Source organism: Xiphophorus hellerii, chromosome 23 (assembly GCF_003331165.1).
Source record: "Xiphophorus hellerii strain 12219 chromosome 23, Xiphophorus_hellerii-4.1, whole genome shotgun sequence".
Lineage (NCBI taxonomy): Eukaryota > Metazoa > Chordata > Actinopteri > Cyprinodontiformes > Poeciliidae > Xiphophorus > Xiphophorus hellerii.
The window spans coordinates 2,683,066-2,699,018 of record NC_045694.1 but is presented as its reverse complement, the minus strand read 5'-3'; the positions used below and the strand labels follow the sequence as shown (position 1 = coordinate 2,699,018).

The 15,953-nt window shown below is 35.8% G+C and overlaps 1 protein-coding gene across 10 annotated transcripts in view; it reads right to left on the bottom strand.

Moving 5' to 3' along the window:
• Window positions 1-15,953, bottom strand: part of gria2b (glutamate receptor, ionotropic, AMPA 2b) — a 47,702-nt gene that overhangs the window by 7,349 nt on the left and 24,400 nt on the right. For all 10 annotated transcript variants that reach the window (XR_004338025.1, XM_032554618.1, XM_032554616.1 and 7 more), the window contains exons 4-12: window positions 9,719-9,915; window positions 8,495-8,548; window positions 8,205-8,363; window positions 6,788-6,955; window positions 4,227-4,331; window positions 3,725-3,829; window positions 3,298-3,504; window positions 2,698-3,065; window positions 991-1,189 (exon numbers count right to left, since the gene is read on the bottom strand). Coding sequence is in view for 9 of the 10 variants with exons in the window: in XM_032554618.1 (XP_032410509.1) it covers window positions 991-1,189; window positions 2,698-3,065; window positions 3,298-3,504; window positions 3,725-3,829; window positions 4,227-4,331; window positions 6,788-6,955; window positions 8,205-8,363; window positions 8,495-8,548; window positions 9,719-9,915 (1,562 nt within the window). In the remaining variant the exon portion in view is untranslated. The remainder of the gene's footprint in view (window positions 1-990; window positions 1,190-2,697; window positions 3,066-3,297; window positions 3,505-3,724; window positions 3,830-4,226; window positions 4,332-6,787; window positions 6,956-8,204; window positions 8,364-8,494; window positions 8,549-9,718; window positions 9,916-15,953) is intronic.

Sequence of the window (15,953 nt, the reverse complement as noted above, 5' to 3'; positions counted from 1 at the left end):
GGTTAACCACCGTTCTATGTTTTCTCCAATTGTGGATAATGACTTTCATAGCGGTTGGCTGAAGTTCCAAAGCCTTAAAAATTGCTTTGTTATCTTTTCGAGACTGATAGATTATAATGTCTCTAATGAAGACACATATAGGGTTGAAACGTTAGTGTCCAGACGGTTTGCACAGCAAAGCTGAAAAATTATCAGAGCTCCAGCCCTCTCTGCCTTTGCAAGTAGTGTAGTGCAACTACTAGTGCAAGTATTCAGTCGTGCAGCAACTAATTCAGCCACTTTTTGTGGAAAGATGTGCAGACTGCTTCAACTTGATAGATTTTCATGACTTTGTTTCTCATATATTATTGAATTTTTTTATATAGAGGAATGATGTATGATGTACATGGGTTGCCCATTAGAAAGGGCAAGTCTGCTACAGAGGGAGGACACATTGCTAAAATCCAATCAGGGTGTCACTTACAGAGTACAGTGAGCTTTGATTGGCCTGTTGCACAATGTAAAGAAATCTACTGCATCACAATGACATACAACAGCTTTTTTCCCTTTTATTTAAAATTATACATGAATACTTCATATCATCATAAAAGGTCTTGATTTGGTAGTCTAGAATTAAAGACATCTTGGTACGGCAAGTGAAACTGACCAAAAAAGTGTGATTAATCAGTTAATCTGGGATTTTACTAAGAGATAGTTACTTTTTAATGAACGGAAATGTTTTTTTTTTTGTTGTCCATTTTCCTTCAGAAATGTAATTAAAATAATCTAAAAGTTGCCTTTTGTATTCACTTAGCTCATCATTAATAACATTTCAGTAAGACAAAAGAGCAAAACCATCAGAAATCTGTAAGAGGGACAATACTTATTCAATGCACTGTATGAACAAACATTTGAGGAGTTTACTGCCTTAACAGACTTCAATGAGAGGAAACGGCTAAAAGTAGTGGTTTCCATGGCAACAGACAAAGGAAAAAGCTGAGACTCTCCTACCCTGAAAAACTCTTTAGTGGAGCCAGAGTCCAGAGTTCCATATGCTATCTCCGTCTGTTTGGCCAGATCCTCTGCACTTTCAATGGGAGAAACCATTCTCTCCACAGTCAGAAAGGCAGCCAGGTTAGCCGTGTAGGAGGAGATGATGATTAGAGTAAAGAACCACCAGACGCCACCAACAATACGCCCAGACAAGGATCTATGGCGGGAAAGAAAACAAAAATAAACTAAAGGTTTTATCCTCTAACAATCACTATCAGCAAGATATTCTTCTGCTTCAATTTACTGACATTAAGCTACTTGACCTTCAAACAACTGTCAAGCTTTTTAAGAAATATGTTCTGATCATTAACAAGTCATGTACAATTTAGCAATTTCCCCCCCTAAAGTTTAAGCAAGACAATAATCTAAGTGGCAATAAAAAGTTTCTGTCTCTCTTCTAAATATGGCACTTGGGAGAAATAAAACATGACCAAAGTTCAAAAGTTTAAGCAGTTGAACTACATGTTCTAATTCGGCAACACAATTGTTGGGAAACATGCAACATTGATCTGGAGTCATGTTGACATCTTTCACATCATCAGTGTGTGATGTAAAGGGTATGTCAACTCATCGGCTGATTCATCTCTGGAGCTCTAACCTCACTGCTCAGCACTAGTCTCAACTCTCACAGGCTTTCAATTCATCTATGTTCAAATTCATACTGAACTATTTCTAGTAAAAGCAGTAAACTGTACAATTTCTTTAGAAACATTGGCTCTGTTACACAAACTCTACACTTATTGTAAATATTTCCCTGAACTGGGGAGTCAGCAGAAATGCATCTTGAATGTGTTTGTTTTTCTTCAGCTGCAAGGTTAGAAATCATGCACACAGTAAGAGCTTTTACCCACAGGGTTCTCACACATAAGACCATTTATTTGTACAATATGTGAGTCATTACTTTGGCTGCTAAGACACAGAGTAATGCATTTGCTAATGCCGTAATTGTTCTAAGTTTTACATTTTAATTGATGAGTGGGACGTTTTTTTATGCATTGGGAAAAGAACAAATCTGGGCTGTCATTATGTACAGTCTATGCACATAAAACTTTCATCACAAACTGGATCAAGCTATGCAAGGTGTCACATATATTATCTGAAAACCAATCGGAGACATCGGGTTGCCAATGTTCTTTGAAACATTTTGAAAATCCACTTCTCCATGTGAATGGGTCAGTAAGTTCAGCAGTAAAAATTTGATAAAGGCATTAATAAAGTTTTAGTCTTTGGGCTTTACTTAAAAGCCTTAAACTCTGAGAAAGCACTAAAATAATTAAACCATTGTTGAGGATCTGCCAACATAAGCATATTGTTAGGACACAGCATACTACTGTTGGCATGAAATGTAAAGGTCTTTTCCTGTAGAAAATTACCAAACTAAATTATTATAATTGTTTTTCAGCTGGACATTGTAAAGTACCAACATTAATAAAATGTTGGATATTTCTTACATAACTCCTTCAATGACATTGCACACTTACTGCAAAATTTGTAATGTTTTGCAGTAAAACGTTAGCAAAATTAGTCAAAGCAGAAAGAAGAAAAGACTTATGAGAAAAAACAAAAAACTATGAGAAAAAGTTAGGAAGCAAATGCAAATGTACAATTTAATTCCACTTCATTCTTGTGTTCAGCAATTAGCAGACTGATTATTTGTTAACCTACCTGGGAGAGATGTCACATCCTTGTCTCATGAAGGCTCCAAGTGAGAACCACAGGCTGTTAAATATGCCAAACTCGTTAGTCGACTCATTGGTCTGGATCTGGCCGTCTTCGTACTCCTCAGTGTGCCACTCGTAGGGGCTGAAGCGGCTGACAAGAAACAGCACCACACTGACGCCGATGTAAGCAAAAACGATGCACATCCAGATCTCATAGGCCAGAGGGTCCAAGAAAGAAAACACTCCAGGTTTGGATTTCTGAGGCTTCTTGATCATGATGGAGATTCCCAGAGACATAAAAGGCTTAGAAAAGTCAATCACTTCCTCTCGCACCAATGTTATGGTCAAAGGCGCCACTGCGATGTCTGCTTTCTGTCAAACCAGAAGAATAAAACAGCATAAAGATTCATCTTCAGTGAAGGTTATCATGGTGTTAAAACCTTTTTGAAATCTTGCTGAAAACCACTAACTTTTAAAAACACACGCCTTCAAATATTATTTGAATATAACCATTTTTATAGGGATCGGGTGAAGTAGTAAAATGCGGACTACAAGGTATTTACTAACACTTATTAATGCCATGCAGCCAGGATGTATAACTTACACCATACACCAACTCTCCAACCATTCCATTCCAGATTTTGGTTTCTGCATCTCTGGCTCCATACTTCCCATCACCCACGATTCTCAGCTCATACTTGAAGCCACAGTGTTTGGCTATCTCTGCAGCCAGATCAACACAGTAACCCTCGTAGCGCTCGTTGTCCACAAACTGGTCGGCGTTCTTTTTCAGCATAACATACGGAGCTTCCTGAAGGAGGAGAACAAGGCTGAATTACAATGAGGGAAATGGCTTCAAACATAAAGTATGTTCCCCAGGTTTAATGTTCATCAGCTTTAAGGTCACTTTTAGTTTTTTGGGGTCAGTCATTTAGTGCTATTTTACAAGTACTTTTGCAATGAAAAAGAAAATGTAAACAGATGATGCCAAAAAACAATTGAAATAAAAATTAAATCATCTTAAAAATTACCAAAATGGTGGTGACAACAACAGTTTTGTTTCCCCCGATTGTGTCGTTGCTAGAGATATCTTTTTTGGTCACAACCATTTTGTTGTTTTCATTCCAGAATCCAATCTGTAGGGAGAAAAAAGCAGAAAGTTTATGAGCTACAATGACATTGCAGATTTAAAGAAAAGTACACAACAGGGAATTACCATATCAATAATCGCAAAAGTTATAGCAAAAATAGTTTTTTTTTATTGATCTTTTTAATCAAATAGAAGTATTTTTTGTTACATCATACAAAAAATATTCATAATATACAAGTAAAAAAATGGACAAAAAAATCTGACATTTCATAAGATATATTATTGTTTGGCTTTATGCATTCATTGTATACATATTCAGTTAGTACACCATGCAAATAAAAAAACAAACAACAACAGAAAAATAAGCCCATAAAACAAGCAACAAGCAGAAGCAGTTCTTATAAACCTTTTAATCTTGCTCTGAGGAAATTTTAGACATTTACCTTCACAGGACCGTTATCCGTTAATTCCATCACACCAACTGTGTAATTGAGTCTCTTGCCATGTTGATCAAACTGAATGTTTCCAGAAAGGCCGTCCACGTTCACCTGGCGGACACAAAGTTAAACCTTTTTGTTTTTTTACACTGGTCATCTTTCGCTGCTTTTAAATATGTATCCAAACTTCAAAATGATCTTTAAATGTCCATGTTAAAGATGGGAAAGACTTTCATTTGAGCTTTCCAATCCAGAGTTATTGTTCATGATGGTTAGGTGGAACAATTTATGAAAAGACATAATGAAGCAGGTACGTGTCCCTTCTGTTTAACATCTCAAACGAATGGTGACATTTGTCATTCCTGTGTTTATCGCTTGCTTGTTTACCTTTTAAAAAGCTGATTTTCATCATATTTTAATCCAAGAAACACTCAGAAATATTTCTTAATTAACATTGCAAGTGTTTTTATTTTGATGCAAAGAGGAAAACATAAACCTTCCTTTGATACAGCAGAGCATTTGGAGATACGCTAGCACCATACATGAGGGTCGTGTTGTATGGTGCTGCTGGTAGTTTTACCAACTAAGCAAACCTTTTTAAAGTAAATATGCTGAACTTATATGTAGCTGCTTATTTGCAGCACAGAAAATGTTTGCAAAGTACATAAGTAGTCACAACAAGCCTTCAGTTGCTGTATGTAGGAGAAAGACATTGTTTATCATCTATAGAAAAATAACATGGGATTATTGGGAGCAACAGCTCTGTCACTTTCAGGAAGGTGTCATGGCTAAACAGAAATGCTGGGCCAGGTGTTGCTTCTCTGGAGAGAAAAAAGGCTGACAAAGAAAAATACCTGATCAATAATGAGGAAGAGAAATATCATTTCAAAAATATACTATAAAGATGTCAATGACATTAAAAGGAGTTTGGAAAATAATAGTGGAAAGAGGCAATTAGGTAAAGTGAAGTTTAGATCAATATTTTAATTGAAAGATCAGCCTAATTTAACATTCAAAGACTTCAGAAATATGCCTTTAAAGCACTTATCCCCATTTAGACAGTAAATGTATCTTCAGATGACTTTTGTTCCCCATGTTATTTGATTAATCTGTTTTCTTTTGAATCTGCACAGAGTTTGGCATGTTATTAATGCCACAAAATGGAAAACATGTCAGAGAAAAGAAGACATATTGGCACTACGTTATCTATCAAACCTATTTTATATAAATGTTTCAGCAGAATGCTTTGTTTGTATTTCAAAGAAATACAAAACAAAGCATTATTCTCAGTAAACACACATGAATAATGCAAGCTAAAAACCTCAGTCTTTGATCAATCTCTGTCTTTGGAATAATTTCAGATTTTTTTGGGCGCACTTTCTAAGGGAAAGCTCCTGTTACCACGGCAACAGGTCCTCACTAGTTTAACTGGTGAGCCTTGTTGTGAATGCGTTTTGGCATCACAGAGCATGAGATGAATAATACTATGCCTCTTGTTGGGATTCTCTCCCTGTCATGCTCTGCCCAATCGGAAATGGACAGAGTATTTAGAAAATACACTTCTGATGGTAGCTTGATTCCTGCATGTGTCAGTGTGTGGTCACTGCTGGATGTATTCACACTAATCAAATGGTTAGTTTAAGAGTTGGTGTATGTAACTGACACATTAAAATGTAAAGGATTCATCACCATTCAGATGAATACTGAAATGCTGAGAAAAAGTACTTCTCCCCCTTACAACTGTGCATTCACACCAGCCTTGCTTAATCAAACTCTGTCTGGTTTATTTGATTAGAAAGTCCAGATTATTTGTGGAGGTGTAAATGTGCAACTATGTTGTGAATCATAAAAGCAAATTTTGGGTCCATCTAAAAACCAAAATTCGCTGGTTTTTGGTTTTATACACAAACTTCTTATGAAGGTCTCAGTTCGTGTCCTTGTGTACATGTGTAAGGAAGGTAGGACCCTCTTCAGATTGTAATGTTCTACACATTTTGTAAATATCGGGTTTAACACACAGTTGAAATTAGATATAAATAAGTCCAGATGGTTTATATGTAAACAACCATCAAACTGACAGAGCGTGCTTCCTGTTTAACAAGACTATGGTCACAGCTGCAGGCAGTGCTTGTATGTGTATTGAAGTACTGAGTCAGTGATTTCCAGTCAGTGAGTCAGCAATTTTCAACAAAAATTGCAAGAGGATGTCATTTATAGCTGAAATTTGGGTCTATATTCTGGAGTATCCTGCTTGTACATATCTGACTGGTAAACGGTAAATACTATTCTAAATAGCTCTTACAACGCTTTAGTTTTCCCTTGTATACTGCCATTTATCGGAAATGTGCAAGTACGCAAGGTCATTATTACTCACTCTGAACTCTGATTGGAAGGTGCATGTATGAGAGCTAATTGGCAACATCAAATGAATACAGGAAACAAATGATCTGCAAATGTAAATCATTAATTTAGAAAATAATCCAAAGCATCCAAAATGATGGCTGTCATTTCCAAATACGTTTTAATTTTGTTAAAGTTATGACAGGAACCTGTAGGAGGACAGTTACCTGTTTCAGCGCTCGCTCAATTTCCACTCCCTGAGCCCAAGGCACAGCTGGATTAGCCAGACAGTCCCCTGTGTTGGCCCTCCTTGTAAAGTCAATGCGCTGCTTGTGAAGGTATCTGAAGGCTTCTGTCATCACCTGAACAGCATCGTAGGTCAGTGCTGATGTGTACTAAAACGGAAAAAAATAGGACATGATTATAGATTTCTTTACAAAATGCTTTGAACTCCCAGGCCAACATTAAACTAACAGACACCCCACAAATAAGTAAACCTGATTCTAATTCTAAGCTACATCTCCTGCAGTCAATGGGCCAGAGACCCTGGAAAGGTCACCAGTCCATCACAGGACAACATAGATATTCAGCCATGCAGACACTCACTCCTACAGGTAATTTAGAGAGAACAATTCATCTTTGTCATTTGGCAAAGGCTGAATTGTAGGAGAAAGCTGGAGAACCGAGAAAGAAGCCATGCATGCAGGACCACAGTGCAACTGAGTCACCATGCAGAACATTGATATATTAATAAAATAAAATCTGTTTCTGTGCTGGAATGGTTTGGTTTGCAACAAAGCATACAGACTAAAATAGAATGTGATTTTAACAATAACTGCCTCTCCATTGTCAAGATTAACGGTTCTACTGCAGCTCGGAATGTCATCAGCGACGAAGTTACTATTATATGGAAAATTTATGAGAAAATACAAATACAGGAGCAGGTCGTAAAATACGGCAGTTTCAGACTGTCAGCAGGACAAACTGGGGCAGAACTGGTTAAAGTAGTGGAGAAATGACAAATGATAAAACTTAAGTTTGAGGTTTTGTTCCCTGCATTATCATTTTTGTGTAAACTAGATTCTTTCCACTCCATTTCCCTTTGATATTTAACTATTGAATTTTGCTCTAATATATATAGATCCCACATTTTGAATTCCAAAGTCAACTTGTTTTCCCTGACAGAATAATCGAACAGTTTCTTTTTGGAACTGTGATACATTAACACATGATGGCCATTATGAAACACTTAAACCAAAAGAAATATTTTCTTCCCAAGGTTTCATCATCCCCAAACCTGAAGCTGCTCTATCTCATCATCTTTCTAATATGTATTATTGTCATAATTAGAAAAAAGATAACATTTTATTTTATTTTTTTTCACATGATGAGCCTTTATAATTTCCTTTAACTTGCAGATTATCTTGGTTTGCCTGTGTGCCAACATTTACTAGACCCTGTTATGTTATTTTATTATTCAATAATTTTGCATTATTATTTATTTCTTCCATTTGTAGGGAAGACTTTTCAAATGTAAAAAAAGTAAAAATTAAGAGAATTTTTGTCAGCAAATACATTTCAATAGAATCCTTTAAAAGAACAATGAAATCAGATCAAATAAAACAGTCAAATGTTTAAGCTCACCCGAATTTTGCTGTCTGCTCCTGGATATTCCTTCTCCTCCAGTGCTTCCCATCGTTGGTTAAACTTTGAGACCAAAGGCTCTTCGAAATCAACAATCTGGAAGCCTGACACATTTGCTCCACCATACTGAATTTTGGAAAGGTCTCCGTCAACAAAACCCTGAAAGCAGAATGGAAATGATTTATTCTGGGATTGTTGTCTAAATGTAGGGAAACACATTGATTTAGAAAACTATGCGGTAATATAAAGGAGGAACATTATACAAACTGGATAAACATGTTTAAACTCACCAGATTAGCAATGATGTAGTGATAACCTTTAATATGTTGGCCAATTTTGATGACCTGCGGGATTATAAACATACATATTATATGGAAGAATTCAGAAAATCATATTATTACAGTAACTATGACTTTATGTAGGATAATAGGAGAATTTGTTGTGACTAAACAGTAAATACAAAGTAAAATTTGCAAATAATGGAACTATTATTCCTGTATTAAATTTCTAATTTTCATCATAAAACAATTGATTCACAAAAAACAGACGTAAATCATGTCAAATATAAAACACTACATACCTACAGTAATGAAATACACATATTTCTAAACACTGATGTACAGCGGGTAAAATAAGTATTGAACCCATCACCATTTTTAATTGTAAAAATATTTCTAAAGGTTTAATTGACAATAAATTTTCACCAGGTGTAATAACCAAACTAATCCATACATAGAAAAAAGTCAAAACAAGTAGGTTCAGAAATTAAGCTATGTCTAATAATGGAAAATAACAAAAGGGAAAATTACTGAACAGGCAAAAAATTAAATATTCATTGATTGATGAATTAGTAAAAAGCGGGAAAACTGCAACTTGGAGACTACAAAGTAACATCTAAAATAAATACAATTTTTGCCTGAACAGTTTCTCTAAAGAGGCGACTGGCTGCAGACACTTGAGCCAGTGATTTGCTAAAAAGATGTTTCCAACCACTAATGTTCATCAAAACTCATTATAGAATTAAATTTTATAATGAGTAAAAATGAAATTAAAAACACCTTGTTCATCATCATTTGTATCACCTTTAATTGAAGTTTTGTTTACAGACTAAACATGCAATCAGTATAATTATTCTGGTTCAAACTTAAATCAGTGGAAGGTTCTAGTTCATCAGGAATTGTTTTTTCTAAATGGTTTATTATAACTGAATGTAATTTCTGGTCTACTGGGTAATTCTGCTATAATTGAGTTGTTATTGTTCCTTGCTTTCAAGTTTTTTCCCTACTTGTTTTAATTATTGCATCCATTTCCATATTACTGGAATATTTTAATTAAATGGAAGGTTGAAATTCACTTAAACAGCAAGCAACAAAGAACCAGCATGCAAAAGTTTTGGTGGACTCATAAATAAGAATCGCTACACAACTCATGATTATACCACACGCTGTTCAGACCTATTGCACACACTTGTCTGTCCACAGAGCACATTTAGAAAACTGCACAGCATGTAGCACCTGCTCCATGATGTCTTTCACTTTGTCCTGCTCGCAGTCCAGGATCACCCTCCTCTCTTTCTTGCTCTCCAGATCTTGAAAGAGTGAGCGGTAAGCTTCGTCCTTCTTCTCATCTTTGAGGTTTCCCACATTGATGGCAGTCACATGCCACTCCTTTATTGCTGCGATGTCCAGAACAACCTGCAGAGTTGTCAGGCCTGGAGACAGAATTAACAGAGGAATATTTAATAAACTTCAGGCTGTGACAGAAACATTAAACAACCATCCAAAGGTAAGTGTTGGATATCCTGAACATATTATTTTCCACCAAAAAAGCTCTAACCTGAAATAAAGCACATGATCTTTAACCTTAAATTATAACCAAACCCAAATCAACTTTTTTTTCAGGTAAATTGTTTAAATTGACTTGCAAGTGTTCTATCTTAATATGTTTGTACAAATTCTAACATTTTTGTGTAAATTTGTTTAGTTCTGCAATATTTTGCCTAAAGCCGTCTCAGTGCTGCCCTCCTGGGGTTGAACGGTGGCCACTGCAGTTGGATTCTAAAGTACCACGTTCGGGTATCATTTGGGTCCACAACTTCACCCAAACATGGCAGATGAAGAGAGAACATCTGACTGCAGCTGAATTCTGAGGATTTTAATTTCCCTTCTATCCACCACATGTGTAGCACCAGACAGAAGTGACTTTTTAGGGCAACTGACAAAATAAAGTGTAGACAGAGATATAGAGGTTTTCCAAACACCATCACTGCATGGTCCATGAAATAAACTCAGAAACAATGCTGATCAGAACCAACGCAGTATCCTGAATGCTTCAGTGTTTTGCACAACAGTATTTGTCACAAGTGGACTTGCACAAAATGGCAAATATATATAGAGAGAGACTTGGTTCATCACTTCTAAAACGCCCTACGGGATTCTATCTTCTGCAGTCAGACACATTTCTACTCAAGTCCTACTCCTCACTGGATAAATAACTGTAATTATTCACAGTATGAACTCAACTTTGAGCTGGAGATTTTGCAATGGTTCCTTTTGTTTTTTTATGGATGTTGTGTAATGCGTTGACGCCTGAGTTCAGCATTCAAAGGCCAACATCTCCTTCACAACATAGCGACTCTTCTGGGACTTTTCTTTGCTTCTTGTACATTTTGTCACACAGAGAATCAGATAATAAACATTATGCATCATTAACTACAACCATCAACAAGACTTTCTTAAAAAATATATAGTGATACACCCTTTTTATCTTTATGTGAAATATAACATTAAGATTTTCATAAATAAAAAAAAGTACTGAATAAAATGGCTGTTGATGTTTTACAGTCACTTCCTAACTTATGTAAATGGCTCTGTATGATGAGTCACAGTTGCTCTGCATGTACCTGAAAAACATGTGGGAGGAAAATGGCTGCAGCAAACAATGCACTCAACTACATCAGTACTGCTGATGTCTAATAAGGCAGCATGTTTTTTCTTTATTTGTTTTGAAATTAGTTGCTTAACAGTTTATTTGACTGTGTAATGTATGCTAAATGAATCCCAGAGGATCAACTCATTCCCTGTGATTTCACCTCAGAGACTTCTTAAAAATGAAACCACTTCATTTCTGATCCACGCAATCATTTCACAGCAAAAGAGGAATTTCATTATTGTAACCTAAAAAATAACTGTTTAGTGATATATGTATAATCAAAATAATAAAAAAACTTAATTGCAGTATACATTCAGAATTCATGACCATATATTCCTATCAACAACTAGTTTCCTTGGTAAATCTTTGCTGATATTGATTCCTGGCCAACAGGGAGCAGTCAGAGAGTGGTTTGATAAAGAGCTTGGCCGTTTCACTCCAACTCACTATGGTGAGGTGAAATACAGATGTAATCAATTTCATGCAATACAGCCATAAAAGTGTGGCATTAGTGAGGAAAACGGAGGCTTGCAGTTTTATCTAAGAGGGTGGTACATCATGGTTACTGCGAGGTCATCATGGTGTAGTTAAATTTGACTCTTTTATTAAAGCTTAAAAAATGTGGTAATTGCAGCTCAGAATGAGTTACAGAAAAAATAATAAAAACAAGATATTAGCAAAGGTCTAACACCACATTAAACCAGGATTGTAATTTCAGATAAATGTTGTGAGCGGGATTGAGAAAGGCAAAGTACACCCTGGACAACTCGCCATTCCTTCACACAGCGTCGTAAATATTATTTATAGAAAAACTGAAATGTCTTCGTTGCATATTCCCACACAATGGCGTACAGTATTTTGCATAAATAAAATATTTTAGTTACTTGTATGAAAATACCTCAAAGACAAACGTCAGTCCGTTATAACTCCAAATATTTTAAATTTTAATCCTTTGATTTAATGAATGAAACTCTTTGTAACTCAAAGAAATGACTGAAGACACTCCAGCCAGTTTCATAAAAACACTTCAAACCAGGAGCTGGTCAACTTCAAACTATTGATGTGATTTTTGAAAGGACTGACGTATCAGGGAGGGTTACAGTCAACCCTCTACTGTTACACCTCCCTATGTGGAGTTGATTAACACAGCAGGAGCAACCCACCACATCAGAACCAATTTCACTTTAAAACATTCAGATGTCAGACGGGAAACCGAGCAAAACTTCTCTAAACCAAATGTGAGTTCAGAGTAAACAAACATGGCTGACTGAGAAGAAGCAACATTTCAATATATTGTTACATTTGTCTTTGGAGATCACCACACATCAAGCCAAGACAATCCAGCATGTTGGATATTCTCTATTTCAACGTCGGTCCAAACAGACCAGATCACTGACATCATCTGACAACATATCGAGCATCGCAGGAATCGGGACACCCTTAAGATTATCAGAAAGGGAAACTGGCACAAAAATCTTGCCATGCAAACTAGGCATTATTTAATAATGAAAATCTAGACTGTTAAATATTTTACCAAATATTCCTTTGCAATGTTAATATTTAGAGTAATATAATCCATCCCCAAATTAGCAGTTGATGTACTGATAAAAACTCTCAAACAACCATATCTCATTTTGATAAAGCCATGTTTTTTCCTATATCAAAAAGTAAAGTAATAGGTACGCATATGCATAGTAACATCTTATGCATATTTCTTTTGTTCTTCCAGCTTTTGCAAAGCAGCACTGTCTAATGACCTGGGAACAAGAACAAACTGCAACTTCGCTCACTAGCAGTAAAAACCATCAATTTATTAAGAGATGGTTGATAAACCATCAATAAAACTGAATTATAAGTTTATTCAACTCCTAAGTTTTACACCAGTTTACTGGAATGCTTTTGCAGACGGGGTTACCTCTATATATGGTTGTTTGAGAGTTAAAGAAATTTAGAAATAAACCTCAAAGCAAAAATGATTTAGTTCACCCATTAGTTAGAAAGTGCTAATCAAATTCATCATGACCTTTAGTAACTCCAATGCCTCCTCACTTTTTTCTTGAGGAACACCCACACACAGACACGCTCACCCCATTTACCAGCCGGCTCAGGCACGTACAATCTCCCTCTGTCGTTCTCTCTCCTCCTCTCTTTCTACACTTTGGTTGCCATGGGAATGAGAGGATCACACTGACCTAATTAGACAGCCATGCAATGATGAAATATGCACAACAGGCTCCTTAGTGCTTCCTTGGACATACAGTAGGGAGATCAGGTCATTGCTAGCATCAGCTTGGGGATGATCTAAAACTGCTTGTTCCTCTGATTTTAGAGAGAAGCTGTGTGTGATCCTCTGTTAAGTGGAAGGTAGGCTGCCAGGGAAGACACTCGATGAGAACAGAGGAGGAAAAGTACCAGAGAGACTAGACAACAAGCACAGGTTAGGAAACAAAAGGGCTTTACTATGTTCAATAAAGGGAACTCAAAGTCTCTAAGGCGATACGGCTCAGTGGGAGAATTTAAGTGATGTAAATGATAAAGATTGTAGGCTGATCCCTCCTAATCTGTCTGCAGTTCAGTGAACTCCATTCAGTCTGCACATGTAGCAATACAACTTGTGAGAGCTGATTTTCCTAAACTTACCTTAAGCAGGGAATTCAGGAAGCAGGGCCATCGCCTGCATTTCTGTTGATGTTTTGCTGAATCCGTTGCTTTATTTGTGCAAAGGATTCACAAAGCAGTTTGCACTAATAACGAGCAGATGGGAGCAATTAGTGTAAATTACGAGGTCACAGTTCTACCCTACTCTACAAACACACGTGCAGAGGTGATAAAACATTTTCTTTTTAATTGTAATAATCCACTCAGGATTTTTACATCCTGAGTGGATTATTATGATATCGACTTTGCTTTGAAAGAAATATTGGCTCTGTGAATTTTGAACATTTTTATTGTAATATTTACTTTCCATAAAAACTCTTATATGCATTTTAAACTAGAATATTTATTGTTATTGTTTCATCTGTATTTTTGTGATATTCATTTCAGAAGTTTACTCTTGCAATCTAATATCTATTTTTAATTCTTGTGCTAAAGTCCCATCAAAATATTCACCAGGTGAATATTATATACAATAAAGGGGTTAAAATTAATGCAATTATTTGACAGTCTTCCTGTATAATGAGTGATTATGCATAATTACATGCAAACATTTAAAAATATGCTGAAATATTAGATTTTATAGAGGTTTTCTTTATATGTGTTTAAGGGAGAAAATTTGAGCACAAAACGAAGGGAATCTAAAAAGTGATCAGAATTCCAGCCTCTGATCCAAACATAATTTCCTGTAAACCTTGGGAGTAATGTCGCAACACTGTTTTTAAATCAATGAGGTTGCACATTGTAAAACACTGGAAGGATGCATCTCCTTAACTGATTCATATGGAGATAAAAAGCATTCATTGGTTCAGATTGTAAAATTCTTATATAGTTGTTGGTACAAATACACTCCAAACATTAAAACTTGCAGACTTGTATTATTAGAAAAGAGACACGTGTGCATGATTACAAAACAATTGATTTCCTTTATGAGAAGCTGTGGGGTGCCGATGTGTCTGACATCAGCTCTGGTGTAATCGAGACAGCAATTTTACTATTTGCTCCACATCTTGGCTTCACACAACTGAACTGTTGTGCTTTATTCCAGATTCACTCTCCAATTAGTCATTTCACTACAAAGAATGGAATTTCATAAAAGAAAACTTTAGATAATAATGATTATAGTGTTAAATTCAATATCAAAATCTCAGTCTACAGTTACTAACATAAAGGAGAACCATATCGATGAATGAATATTCCCATCACCAACTGGTTTCTGTGTTAAATCATTGCTGATATTGATCCCAGGACTTTAGAGAACAGTTATGGAGCCATTTAAATGTGGACTGAATGGTGCATGAAGCGTTTTTCAGAACAGATCTGTCTTTATGTCATATTTCTGAATCGGAAGCATGTGCAAACTCAGGTTTGCAAATTTACAAAACCTGAGTTTTGAGACCTTGCAGACCTTGCTGTAAGTTTGCAGCAAGGTCTGTAACGGCAAACTTACAGCCAAATAAATCCACCTTCATTTATAAAGAAGGATTTTTGTAAGATATGCATGTTGCATAAATTCAACATGCATCATATCTTACAAAATGCATATTGTAAGATATGCATTTTTTCAAAAACAATCCTGAAACATTTTTCTAAAAAACTAAAAATAACCACTTTCATCTCTGTAGAAGAAGCACAAAACCTGGGGAAAAAAACGAAGAAAACTGAAAAAGAAAAGCATAAAGAAACTAAAACTCAATGTTCTCCACAAGAACAGAACATAAATTAAGTCTTTATTCAATGTTTCTTATCACAATAGCACTGTCAAAAAATGACACTATGTATGCAAATGAGTTTCGCTTTTTATTACAGGCAAGTAACTCTTTACTGGAGAAGAATGCATTTTTCTGCAGAAGAATTAGTAGATGGCAGCAGAAAATGAGTTGCATGACGCAGTAAAGTGAGATAACTTACTAGAAGCAATTTTTCTGTCATCTTTATTACAGGTTATTATGGGCAGCTTTCGTACCCATTCACTTTTTGTATTCCCTTGTCTTCTTTGTATTATATCTTATTTCTAGTGGGTTTAAAAATGGTTCAGTCTTTTCAGCCTACAAAAGTCTGCTCTGTCTGTTAAACCCTTCAAAGAGTGTTCAAAGAAATCTAATCTTACTTTCAGATTTTGACACAATCAGTGTGAAATAGAAATGAACCTCTGATGAAAAG